Here is a 12,917-nt window from a genome sequence, read left to right as displayed (position 1 = left end):
TGTGGTAATATAACAACTATAGTAATATCAACTGACCCAATACTGTACTGAGTTTTCTACAACTACAGAGTATATTATTCTACAATACACTACAGTTTACTGTAGTAAAAACTAAAGTATACTACAGTATTTAATACAGTTTATCGGTTCACTATAGTTAATACAGTCTTGTAAATACTATATACATTATACTACAATTCACTATAGTATGGTAGTATGGTTCAAAAACATTATAGTATTGACTATAAATAACTATAGTATTTTTCATGTTATCTGTTTCCTTAGGGAATTTAAATCTCGGTAGTTTCACAACCAGAAGCTGCGCAATGTGAGCGACGACACGCTGACCGTTCCAAGATGGCGGGCGCGTGTCTGGAGTGGTTGAATGCAGCATCTATGTATATATATATATATGATCCTGACGCTAGATGGCGCTGTACGTCACACAAAAACACCAGATCAAAACATCCGAAAATTGAACTAACAACACATTAAAATGTATTTGTACATTTTAAAAGACAATTAAAACTAAACTATCTTAATAAATATGTGCATTAACTTGATGTTTCAGTATATTTACTTTCAGAAATTACTACTATAAACGCTTATTATAAGAACATCATTGCAAGCCTGTTTAAACATCTTTTTTATTAAAGCATAAATATGATTGAAGACAATTTACATACATGTAATCATACAAATGAAGCTTTTTCTTTCATAATCACCGAGCTGAGCACAGCTGAGCTTGTGACACACAAATGATCTTTAAAAATAGTGTAAAATCTCGTTTAACTTTTGGTCCTCTTTAATCCTGTGACCTTTTCATGAGGAAACAGATTCTTGATGTTCTTCACCGACTGACACGCGCTGGACAACTTGCATAGACGATGTATAATAAACAATTAGACTTAAATATTACAGTATGTTGTTAATTAATAGACTTTATTATCTGACTTCATAAGGCACTGAATGTGTCGGCGTCTGATCACATGATTCTGCAGAGTTCTCTGGATTCTCACTGATTAACGGCCAGTAGTTTGGATTCTCTTCATACCACTTTACTGAAAACAACAGAAACGCGTCATACTCTTCATCATCATCACAGTATATGGAATCACACAGAATCATCTGTAGAATCTCTTACTGGTCCGTCTGATTCCCTCCTTCCATGTGACTTTTGGTCTCCATCCAAGTCTGTGCAGTTTCTCGGATATCATGGGATACCGGAGCTCCGTCACGGGTCTAGAGATGAAGAGGAGGAACGACAGTTAGTCATGAAGAATCATTCATAAATATGAACTGCAAACACTGACAGGAAACACACCGGTCTTCAACAAACTCCATCCAATCATCCAGAGCTTCACACGAGACATTCTTCACTTTCTGTGAACAGGAAACAGTTCAATGAAACAGAAAACAACTGATGAAGTTCTGTGATTATGTCATGATTTGATGTTTCTCTGTTCAAAGTGCCCCATGATGCTTGATCTTACAGGTTCTTCACAACAGATTTACATTCAATGACAAAAATACTTTAATTTTCTCATAATATCCACTGCAGCATCAGCTCTTTTCTCTCAATCAAAGATTCGGTCTCTCTAAACTCCGCCTTTCTGAGAGCTGCTCTGCTCTGATTGGTCAGATGACCCAGTCTGCTGTGAATGGTCAGAAACCAGACGCTCATTATCATATCTGAATCTCCGCTTTTAATAACAAACAGTAACGATTCCTACCATTTTCACTAGTTCTCTGGCCAACTGAATGATGGGAATTTCAAAGCTGCTCCCAATGTTGTAAATCTCCCCCAGAATGCCCTTCTCCATCACCGTCAGGAATGCGTCTGTGACGTCGCTGACGTACAGGAAGTGTCTGGACTGCAGGCCTGAGCCCTGAATAGTGCTGCACAACAAACCACACGTGCACTGATTAGAATTAAAGAGGACGTATTATGCTCTTTTACAAACTCCTGATGTTGATTATTCTCCTCATATTCTCCATTGTTGCAGCTCCTCTCTTCCCAGTCTGTCAGTAACGCTCTGTTTAGTTCCTGTCTCTATGAAGCTCCTCCTTCTGAAAAGCACAGTGTGCTCTGATTGGTCGGCTGGAGCAGTGTGTTGTGATTGGTGTTTGGGAAATGTCCCGCCCCTTACCATAACCACCAGTTTCAACACACTACTGACTAACTCAACCAGGCCCCGCCCCTTTATTCTGCGCATGAATTATTTAAATGAGGAATATTGTGAAGAAACTCAAGATGGAGTTCAGAAACACTGATATAGAGAAGAACTGGAACGTTTCCACACTGAAGCATTATAGATCCGTTTTAACTCACCATTTCTGCTCCTGTTGAATGAGTGACAGGAATCTGGGAATGACCTGATCAAACACAATCACAGTGTTAAAACGGTGAATAACGTCACAGTCATGTGATGCTGATGCTCTCGTACCTTCTCATGATACTGCCGCGGTCCATAAACGTTACTGCTCCTCGTGATCACGACAGGGAACTAATGACAGGAAACATTAAATATAATACAACAATCTCATTTCATGACAAAACAAAACAATGACACTGAATTCACTTTTAAAGTCTTTATAGATCATGGAAATATGTGTAGCACTGGCATTAATGTTTGTTTCTCAGCATTTGTGAGATTAAACAAAGTCAGAATTACTAATTACCTTTACTATTTTTATTCCCTGCTGGAAACAAGCTTCCATATTAAACTAATGAGAGTAAAAATAAAAGTAAAGCATCTGGAAAACACACTTCAGAAAGGTTCTGTGACCTGTAGGTGTTGTTCTGAGACTCACAGACAGTATGATCACATGACTGATACCTTGTGCTTGATCCAGTAGGACATCACAATGTTTTCAGCCGCAGCTTTTGAAGCCGAGTACGGATTGGTGGGTCTTTGTGGACTCCGTTCATCAAACGGCTGAAAACAAGAACCGAATCAAAACACAGCTGTACTAGTTTACTACTGTTCATCTACAGCATCATTCAACTAGCTGGGTTTATAGAGATAGATTTAAGACTTTTTAAAGACCTTTTTAAGACCAAGTAAGGAAAATATGACAAATAAATTAAAGGGAACACAATATGTCAGTATGTTCTCTACATGTAAATGTCTTGCTTGTTTTTACAACACTTCAAGAACATCATTTTTTGCAGTGTGAGCAACATTTAACGTCATGACATTCTGCTCTGATTTGAAGGATTAGTTCACTTCGGAATTCAAATTTCCTGAAATTGACTCACCCTCATGTCATCCAAGATGTTCATGTCTTTCTCTCGTCAGTCAAAAAGAAATTAAGGTTTTTGAGGAAATCATTCCAGGATGTTTCTCCATATAGTGGACTTCACTGGGGTTCAACGGGTTGAAGGTCCAAATGTCAGTTTCAGTGCAGCTTCAAAGAGCTCTACATGATCCCAGACGAGGAATAAGAGTCTCATCTAGAGAAACCATCGGACATTTATTTAAAAAATAAACATTTATACACTTTTTGACAACAAATGCGTCTTGCACTGCTCTGTGATGCTCCACGCATGACGTAATCACGTTGGAAAGGCGGAAGTACCAATCCAGTGTTTACAAAGTCAAACGACCTTTACAAAAAAGGTAAAACAACGTTGACGGACGATTTTGAAGTTGGAGGAGAAAATGAGACAGTTTTTCGCCCTACCGCGGCATTTCCTCCTACGTCACGCGTGACCTTTCCAACATGATTACGTCATGCGTGGAGCATCACAGAGCAGTGCAAGACGAGCATTTGTGGTTAAAAAGTATATAATGTTTATTATTTTTAGTAAATGGCCAATGGTTTCTCTAGATGAGACTCTTATTCCTCGTCTGGGATCATGTAGAGCTCTTTGAAGCTGCACTGAAACTGACATTTGGACCTTCAACCCGTTGAACCCCAGTGAAGTCCACTATATGGAGAACAATCCTGGAATGATTTCATCATAAACCTTCATTTCTTTTCCACTGAAGAGAGAAAGACATGAACATCTCGGATGACATGGAGGAGAGTAAATGATCAGAAGTGAACTAATGCTTTAAGAGCTCTTCAAGGGCAAACGAAGAACCTGCAGAAGCTCTGGTCAGTTGAGCGTGTCGCGGCCGAACGCACCTGGTCCAGACTGTCTCCGTACACCTCATCGGTGCTGATGTAGATGAAGCGCCGGACTCGCGCCTCCAGCGCCGCTCGGACCAGAACGCCGGTGCCGTCCGCGTTCACATGCATGAAGTGTGACGGACACAGGAACGAGCTCTCTGCGCACATCGTGATATGAAGTGCGATTATTGTGTTGAAAATCAATTGATGACGTGCCGTCAAACATTTACTCACCCACATGAGTTTCAGCAGCACAGTGAAACACAATATCAATGTTTTCCGTTGAAAAGAGGTGGTTTATGAAAAATGGATTGCAAACATCCCCCTGAAAGAAGGACAGAATCCATCAGATGGGCATTCAGCAGCAGTAAGTGGAGTTTGACTGGGATTGTTGTGTTTATACCGGGATGAAGGCGTAGCGGCTGCTGCCCTCGACGGACCGCAGGTTCTTCAGACTCGAGCAGCGCTGCAGCTGAAACAGAAGAACGGACCGTCAGCGCTCAGATCTCACGCTGAAACACTGATGCAGTGCGGTTACGGGAACTCACGTTATCAACGTTGATGATTCGCCAGTGCGGGAATCTCTCGGCCAGAGCCGTGATCAGATGAGATCCGCTGGGAACACACACATGATATCAGATGAGAACTGATCTTCTCTCTCGTCTGGAGTCTCAGTGTGTTTTAGTCAGCTGGTGTTTTGCTGATTTTTAGGGTACGTTTAGACAACAATGATGTAATAGAACGTTTTTCACGTACAGACAACAACGCTGTCAAAACGATCCCCGTTCACACGGATCAACAAAAACAACTAAAATCACTGTATTCTGCTGCCAGGCCAGTAGATGGCGATGTGATTTCGTAAAGAAACACTACATCTATAAACTGAACACATAACACGCATGCATATGATGTCACTGTTTTCAAAAATTTACATTTTATACAGAGACAATAAGTAGTACATTGACTTTGTTTAAAGTTTAATAATAATAATAAAATATAAATATATATACAGAGACAATAATTTATTACCGCTATCATTTTCAAAAACTTGCACTCTGAAACCCATTTTGAAAAGTCTGTTTTCAGGCCCCCAAACGCCGCTGTTTTTCATAATTTAAAATTTTTACGTAATAATTTCGATTCAGCATGTCATAATTTCTACGTTTTTCATAATTTCGATACAGTATGTCATAATTTCTACGTTTTTCATAATTTAGACTTTTTACGTCATCATTTTGATTTAGTATGTCATAATTTCAACTTTTTGTCATAATTTCGATTCAGTACGTCATAATTTCTACGTTTTTCATAATTTCGACTTTTATTACGTCATAATTTCAATTCAGTGTCATAATTTCTACGTTTTTCATAATTTTGACCTTTTATGTCATAATTTCGATTTAGTATGTCATAATTTTGACTTTTTACATCATAATTTCGATTCAGTATGTCATAATTTCTACTTTTTTTCATAATTTCAACTTTTTACGTCATAATTTCGATTCAGTGTCATAATTTCAACTTTTTTCATAATTTCGACTTTTTACGTCATAATTTCAATTCAGTATGTCATAAGTTCAACTTTTTACGTCATAATTTCGATTCAGTACGTCATAATTTCTACGTTTTTCATAATTCATAATTTCTTTTATGTCATAAATTTCAACTTTTTGTCAATTTCGATTGTCATAAATTGACTTTTTTTGTCATAATTTTGACTCATGATTTTGATTTAGTATGTCATAATTTCTACGTTTTTCATAATTTCGACTTTTTGTCATAATTTCCATTTAGTGTCTTAATGTCTTCTTGTTTGTCATAACTGACTATTTACGTCATAATTTTTTTGTCAATTTCGATGTAGTATGTCATAATTTCCTCTTGTTTGTCATAATTTTGATTTTGTACGTCATAATTTGACTTTTTATATCATAATTTCGAATTAGTATGTCATAAGTCGACTTTTGTCATAATTGTGACATCTTTACGTCAAATGCTTCCACAGAAAGCGGACAGTCGTCTGTCAGTGAGTGTGTTTGTAGTTATTCACAGTAATGACAGCTGAACACACACTCACATGAATCCCGCTCCTCCAGTGACCAGCACAGTGCAGCTCATCTTCATCATCTGAAGATGAAGATCAAGTCAGTCATGAATCAGCCCTGACACACCCCTCTCTCTCTCCAGTCCCTCACTGTATCGATCATCACTCCACAGTTCTACAAGAAATAATTACATGACTCTAGGAAGCTTCGTAAACACAGCGCTCACGACAGTTAGAGAAGGTTTGCGGCAGCGCTGACACGTATGAGCCGAGCTGCCAGCGACTGTCCCCGCCTCCGCTGCGCTCTCATTGGCTGCTTCACTGCGCTAGACTGAAAAGGCGTATTCCGATTGGCTGCAGCAGACGTCAGTCATCCGGTGGGCGGAAAAGGACAGTATTACCTCATTGATTGCAGTGAATGAAGAGAATAAGAGCTTCTGTTGAAATAATGAAATAATGTTTGTGTACTTTATCATTCTCATCGTTCTTCTGTTCAGTTCATGTCCTGCAGCGGGAAAAACCGTTTCTGGGGTTTTCAGGAGCGACGCGGCGCGAGAGAATAACGGGCAGTACATCACAAGATTCCTGTATCACGGTGCGTGTCTGATATTAATACAACATTTCATGCATGTGCATTTCCTTCCTTGTGTTTGCATGCATTTCTGAAAATAAAGTGCCTCATGAGAAGCAGTGACAGTGTTATCTCGGCAGGTGAGGGTCTGATGGCGTGTCGCGTGCAGGAGGTTCAGGTGGCGCTGCAGAAGGACGCGAAACTGCTGCTGATTCAGCGCTCGGAGGGCTTCGACAACCTCAGCTGTCTGGAGAGAGTCACTTCAGCTCAGATCTCCAGTAAGTTCATTCGCATCGGAGTCTGTTTCTACAGAGAAATACATTTTTCCTTGCTATATTGAACTTTGCACCCTGATTTCACATGACAGACACGTCACCGTCTGCTGATGTTTATATGATGCTCAATGTAGCGCTGTGACGGTATACCGGTATCATATCGTGCACATCTGCGGTATTGCTACAAACATTCAGAATATAGATATGAATAAAACTGTAAAGTTTGGTCTCCTTAAAGCTGCTAAAGTGGAGATTTCTGAATCAAACTCATAACCTTTCACCCTCTGGTGCTGCTGTTGGGGTTATCGGAACGGTACAAAACTTGGTTAAGGTTTTTTCACTTGCTGTATGACAAAAAAAAACAAAAAAAAAAACATGGACATGATTCAGAAATGTTCAATGTTCGTGAAAATAAAATAGTCACACTTCTATTGTTTGCAATCAGAAATGAGCGCATTGGAAATTTATGGGAGATGAATTTCATCTAGTGGAAGCGTTCGGTACTGCGCCCAAACAAATTCTTACATTAAAGGGTTAGTTCACCCAAAAATGAAAATAATGTCATTAATTACTCACCCTCATGTCGTTCCACACCCGTAAGACCTTCATTCATCTTCAGAACACTAATTAAGATATTTTTGATGAAATCCGATGGCTCAGTGAGGCCTGCATAGCCAGCAATGACATTTCCTCTCTCAAGATCCATTAATGTACTAAAAACATATTTAAATCAGGTCATGTGAGTACAGTGGTTCAATATTAATATTATAAAGCCACGAGAATATTTTTGGTGCGCCAAAAAAACAAAATAACGACTTATTTAGTGATGGCCGATTTCAAAATACTACTTCAGGAAGCTTCGGAGCGTTACGAATCAGCGGTTCGGAGCGCCAAAGTCACGTGATTTCAGCAGTTTGGCAGTTTGACACGCAATCCGAATCATAATTCGACACTAATTTTTTGAGATATAAACCTCAAATTTGGAACACAACTTGTTTAGATGTATGGCTTGGATTTTCTCAAAGTTTTGAGTAAAACATGTTTTGGAAAATATATATTTCATATAAAAATTAAAAATTGTATTTTTGTGCATTTTTTTAATAAGAATAAATGTAACATTTTATAACTTTTTTTCAAGTTCACTTTTTGAAAAAAAAACATGTCACTTGAGCAATAATCTGCCAAGTGTCTTCTTTAAAAAGAGACCAAACTTCAGTCTTTGATCCAAACATTCAAGATTTATGACATGAAAATTTCATTTTCAGTGAATAAATGGATTATAGCTACTGCTTAAATATAATTCAGTAACATAAAATCCTCTAGAAATACAAAATATTAAATAAAAAAATATTATCAAACTAAAATATTTACTATCAATTCAATGAAATAAGATTAAAAAAAAAAAAGCCATTTTTGACTGACGCGCGAACAGCAGCAGAGGGTTAAAGATATGGATTGAGATCTACAGATGCAAATAGATAAAGTGTAATAAAATAAACACTTCTGGATGTTTTCTTTCCACTAGTAAATGTAAAATAGAGCTCAAAAATCCCGCAGTGTCTCGCCTTAAATGAAATCGTCTAAAAGGACAAAGTTTATAATAGTTTATGAAGCAACTGAACAAACAGCATGTTGATTTTTATCATATAATGTCTGACATTCTCAGTCACTCTGAGCAAAGAGGAGCAGAACCAGACTATCCCGCAGCAGTCCACGCCTCAGACGTGGCACGTGATGTACGCGGACCGCTACACCTGTCAGGAAGGGCAGATCGACGGCGAGCTACAGGACGTCCGCTTCCAGATCACCCTGCTGAACCCCGACGCCGCGGGAAACCCGCTGGATCACTTCAGCGCCGAGGAGGCCGGTGAGAGTCCGCTGGAACGATTCCAGTGTGTGTTTCCAAGATGCTCAGTTTGCTCTAATGCAGCAGACGTCTCATTGCAGGGCTTCACAGTTTCTACTTCCTGCTGATCGTGGCGTATTTCGTGGCGTCGTGTATCTACGTGCAGCCGCTGTGGCAGGCGCTGAGTAAAGGCGGCCCGATGCACACGGTGCTGAAGGTTCTGACCTCCGCGCTGCTGCTGCAGGGAACATCAGTGCTGCTCAACTACATCCACATGGCCCGGTCAGACCCGCGTCCTACTGCTCTTACCATCACGAGGAGGAGGTAATATGCTGATGCTGTGTGTGATCTGACCCTCAGGTACGCTCGGGACGGGGTGGGGACGCCGCTGACCGGGAGCCTCGCTGAACGTGAGTCTGGACTGCACTCGGTTCTGATTGACCGCTGTCTGCACTTGAATGTAAATGTGTGTGTGTGTGTTAGTGTGTGACATGATCGCGCAGGTGCAGATGCTCTACATGTTGCTGAGTCTGTGTGTGGGCTGGTCTCTGAGCCGCAGCAGGAAGTCTCAGAGTAAACCGCTGCAGTGGGACTCGTCTCCGGCCTCCACTGCGCTCGCGCTGGCCGTCGTCATCGCTCAGGTTAGCCGCGCTCATACACGGAAATAAAGCTAATGGAGCACGAAAACAAACATGAAATATAATAATATAAGAAGAAATGACACATTCATTAGGATAAAAGCAAATGTACACATCTAGACTGTGATGAAACACTGGGCTTCATTCACCATTAAAGGGTTAGTTCACCCAAAAATGAAAATTGTGTCATTAATTACTCTCCCTCATGTCGTTCCACACCCGTAAGACCTTCATTCATCTTCAGAACACAAATTAAGATGTTTTTGATGAAATCTGAGGCCTGAGCAATGACATTTCCTCTCTCAAGATCCATTAATGTACTAAAAACATATTTAAATCAGTTCATGTGAGTACAGTGGTTCAATATTAATATTATAAAGCCACGAGAATATTTTTGGTGCGCCAAAAAAGCAAAATAACGACTTATTTAGTGATGGCCGATTTCAAAACACTGCTTCAGGAAGATTCAGAGCGTTATGAATCTTTTGTGTCGAATCATGATTCAGATCGCGTGTCAAACTGCTGAAATCACGTGACTTTGGCGCTCCGAACCTCTGATTCACAACACGCCGAAGCTTCCTGAAGCAGTGTTTTGAAATCGGCCATCACTAAATAAGTCGTTATTTTGCTTTTTTGGCGCTCCAAAATATTCTGGTGGCTTTATAATATTAATATTGAACCACTGTACTCACATGAACTGATTTAAATATGTTTTTAGTACATTAATGGATCTTGAGAGAGGAAATGTCATTGCTGGCTATGCAGGCCTCACTGAGCCATCGGATTTCATCAAAAATATCTTAATTTGTGTTCTGAAGATGAATGAAGGTCTTACGGGTGTGGAACGACATGAGGGTGAGTAATTAATGAAATTATTTTCATTTTTGGGTGAACTAACCCGTGAACTGCATGGATGTGTGTGTGTCTGCAGGGGGCGCTGCTGATCTGGGAGCAGTTTGAGGAGGCAGAGCACCACAGCTTCCACTCCTCCAGCAGTGTGTCCGGGTGGCTCCTGATGGCGCTGCGTGTGGCGCTCGCTCTGTTTCTGGCGTCAGTGCTGTATCAGATCATCTCAGCGGAGCGGAGCGCGCTCAAACGAGACTTCTACCTCAGCTTCGGCAAGGTGACAACGGAGTTCTTCCTGTCTGATTCACATAAACAGTTCGGAATAATTACGATTTTTCTGTTTCTGTTTCTGAAAGAGTCTCTTCTGCTCACCAAAGCTGCATTTATTTGATCAAAAATACAGTAAAAATTGTGAAATATTATTACAGTGTAAATCAGCTGTTTTCTATGTGAATATATAGTAAAGTGTAATTTATTTCTGTGATCAAAGCTGAATTTTCAGCATCATTACTCCAGTCTTCAGTGTCACATGATCCTTCAGAAATCATTCTGATATGATGATTTGATGCTCAAGAAACATTTATGATTTTGAAAACAGTTCATATTTTTATATTCACAGTTTCCACAAAAATATGAACTGTTTTCAACATTGATAATAATCAAATGTAATCATAAATAATAAATCATAAATGACTGGAGTAATGATGCTGAAAATTCAGCTTTGATCACAGGAATAAATTACACTTTACTATATATTCACATAGAAAACAGCTGATTTACACTGGAATAATATTTCACATTTTTTACTGTATTTTTGATCAAATAAATGCAGCTTTGGTGAGCAGAAGAGTCTGAATCAGTGAGTCTGAGGTCCTCCACTGACACTGTTCTGTGTTTCAGGGCTGTTTCCTGTGGTTCCTGTGTCATCCAGTGCTGGTCCTGTTCTCTGTGATGCTCAATGAACATCAGAAAGAAAAGGTAAGAGGAAACGCTCCTCCGGCGCAGCAGCAGAGCGCTCTCACGGACGTCTCGTCTCTGTCTCGTGTCTGCAGGTCGTTACGATCGGCGTGATCCTGTGCCAGTCCATCTCAGTGGTGGTTCTGTACCGGCTCTTCCTGTCGCGCAGTCTGTACTGGGAGGTGTCGTCGCTGTCGTCCGTCACGCTCCCGCTCACCATGAGCCGCCGCGGCCGATACTGAGCCGTCAGACGGGAGGCTTCACGCCGGAGCGGCTCATCACAGGTCCCGCGTCGCGTGAGGGAGAGTCACGTGACGACGAGACGGAGTGAAACTCGCGGTTTACATCATCAGGGCTGATTCATCATAGTTCATGTGTTCGGTGCGTCTGACACGCCTGGTGAACGAGCCTCGTTCTACTGTGACGCTGCAAACGAAGGAAAGTTAAAGCTCAGTGTTCGTCTCTGTTCAGCAATAAGAAAATGAAACGTCTCGTATTTCTCAGCGCACACAGACGGGACGCCACTGCATCGTGTGTTTTATTTGTGCTCACACATGATTTCATTTCTGTCGTTCCCAATAAGTGCCTAAAATGACAATCATCTGAAGTGGGACGTGTGCAAAACATCACGCTCCTCCTCAACATTCTTCAACACACATTCACTGCAGAATGAGTCTTATTTATTAAGGCTTTATGTTTCAAACAAGAACAAGTATCCGCCAGTGGAGTCAGAAAATTCAAATGAACTCAAGATTATTTTTGTAAATACAAAAACACTGAGGAGGAGCATCATGTTTTGCAGTGTTTGTGTGTCGACTGAATATTAAATCTATGGATATTTATTGATCCTTTTTACTGGATCCTGCACATTTCAGTGTCAGAGAAGAAAGATGTGAAAATAATCCTGTTCTCTAGAGCATGTGTTGTTAAATATTGTGTTAATAAACATCATGCACACAGTCTGTAAGTGTCACTGTCATAATTACAGTAATGCATCATGTGATGATGGACAAAAACACTATATTCATTTGTTTCTTTGAGCCGTAGTGTTAAAGTCAGCGTGAAATTGTGCCGTATATCGAGTAAACGCTTCGCAAACAAGAACAAATGTAGAACAAAGAACAAATTCATCATCAGAATTATTCTGTTATTCTGATTCAAGATTACGAGGAGCATGAATTTAACACAATAATGATGTGAAACGATAAATCATTTAGAATAAACACTGCAATAAAATAAGAATAGTCAATGTTGATTTCATGGTGACTTTAAACTATCAGAGAGAAATTCACAGATGAATACAAAAACACATTTTTGCACAGAAACTAATCTGTGTGTGATGTGACTTAAATCTGTTGATATGATTTCATGGATCTGAGCTGACATGATCTCACATTGAACTGTTGTCTTTATTAAGATTAATAACTACTGTAATAAATGTGTTGCTCATTGTTAGTTACCGCACTAATTAATGGGAGATTATGGGAACAACATTGGTGTAATTCCATCATAACTGAGATGATCTGCTTCAGTCAGATGGTTTCATCATCATTGATTTGGAAATCGGTCACACTCATGAGTGTGACGGGAGGATTCAGCGCTCGTGGGAGTGACAGGGAAG

The 12,917-nt window shown here is 40.0% G+C and overlaps 2 protein-coding genes across 2 annotated transcripts; one reads left to right on the top strand and one right to left on the bottom strand.

Moving 5' to 3' along the window:
- Positions 1 to 635: 635 nt before the first annotated feature.
- LOC137010636 (dTDP-D-glucose 4,6-dehydratase-like) lies at positions 636 to 6,403 on the bottom strand. Its single transcript, XM_067372784.1, has 12 exons — positions 6,197 to 6,403; positions 4,668 to 4,734; positions 4,523 to 4,591; positions 4,354 to 4,444; positions 4,135 to 4,277; positions 2,841 to 2,939; positions 2,448 to 2,507; positions 2,333 to 2,376; positions 1,734 to 1,899; positions 1,325 to 1,383; positions 1,145 to 1,242; positions 636 to 1,061 (listed from the first exon to the last, which is right to left on the bottom strand). Exons 1-12 carry the CDS (start codon positions 6,244 to 6,246, stop codon positions 946 to 948), a joined length of 1,062 nt encoding a protein of 353 aa, XP_067228885.1. The 5' UTR covers positions 6,247 to 6,403; the 3' UTR covers positions 636 to 945.
- A 98-nt stretch (positions 6,404 to 6,501) lies between these two features.
- gpr180 (G protein-coupled receptor 180) lies at positions 6,502 to 12,262 on the top strand. The gene is made up of 9 exons (XM_067372783.1): positions 6,502 to 6,758; positions 6,875 to 7,012; positions 8,676 to 8,876; positions 8,957 to 9,137; positions 9,216 to 9,265; positions 9,339 to 9,496; positions 10,425 to 10,616; positions 11,240 to 11,317; positions 11,392 to 12,262. The coding sequence occupies exons 1-9, from the start codon at positions 6,620 to 6,622 to the stop codon at positions 11,536 to 11,538; spliced, it is 1,284 nt and encodes a 427-aa protein (XP_067228884.1). The 5' UTR covers positions 6,502 to 6,619; the 3' UTR covers positions 11,539 to 12,262.
- The last annotated feature ends 655 nt before the right edge of the window (positions 12,263 to 12,917 follow it).

Source organism: Chanodichthys erythropterus, chromosome 21, assembly GCF_024489055.1.
Source record: "Chanodichthys erythropterus isolate Z2021 chromosome 21, ASM2448905v1, whole genome shotgun sequence".
In the NCBI taxonomy this organism is placed as follows: Eukaryota; Metazoa; Chordata; class Actinopteri; order Cypriniformes; family Xenocyprididae; genus Chanodichthys; species Chanodichthys erythropterus.
This window is presented reverse-complemented; position numbering and strand designations above follow the sequence as displayed.

What these genes read in the sequence shown, in the direction of transcription:
- gpr180 (XM_067372783.1), top strand. Translation starts at nt 6,620, where the DNA reads ATGTTTGTGTACTTTATCATTCTCATCGTTCTTCTGTTCAGTTCATGT. An exon ending in CTTCAGCGCCGAGGAGGCCG is followed by an intron (nt 8,877 to 8,956) that starts GTGAGAGTCCGC and finishes GTCTCATTGCAG; the next exon opens with GGCTTCACAGTTTCTACTTC. An exon ending in TGGCCGTCGTCATCGCTCAG is followed by an intron (nt 9,497 to 10,424) that starts GTTAGCCGCGCT and finishes GTGTGTCTGCAG; the next exon opens with GGGGCGCTGCTGATCTGGGA.
- LOC137010636 (XM_067372784.1), bottom strand. Translation starts at nt 6,246, where the DNA reads ATGATGAAGATGAGCTGCACTGTGCTGGTCACTGGAGGAGCGGGATTC. An exon ending in ATGGAGTTTGTTGAAGACCG is followed by an intron (nt 1,243 to 1,324) that starts GTGTGTTTCCTG and finishes CTTCATCTCTAG; the next exon opens with ACCCGTGACGGAGCTCCGGT. An exon ending in GGAGGGAATCAGACGGACCA is followed by an intron (nt 1,062 to 1,144) that starts GTAAGAGATTCT and finishes TGTTGTTTTCAG; the next exon opens with TAAAGTGGTATGAAGAGAAT.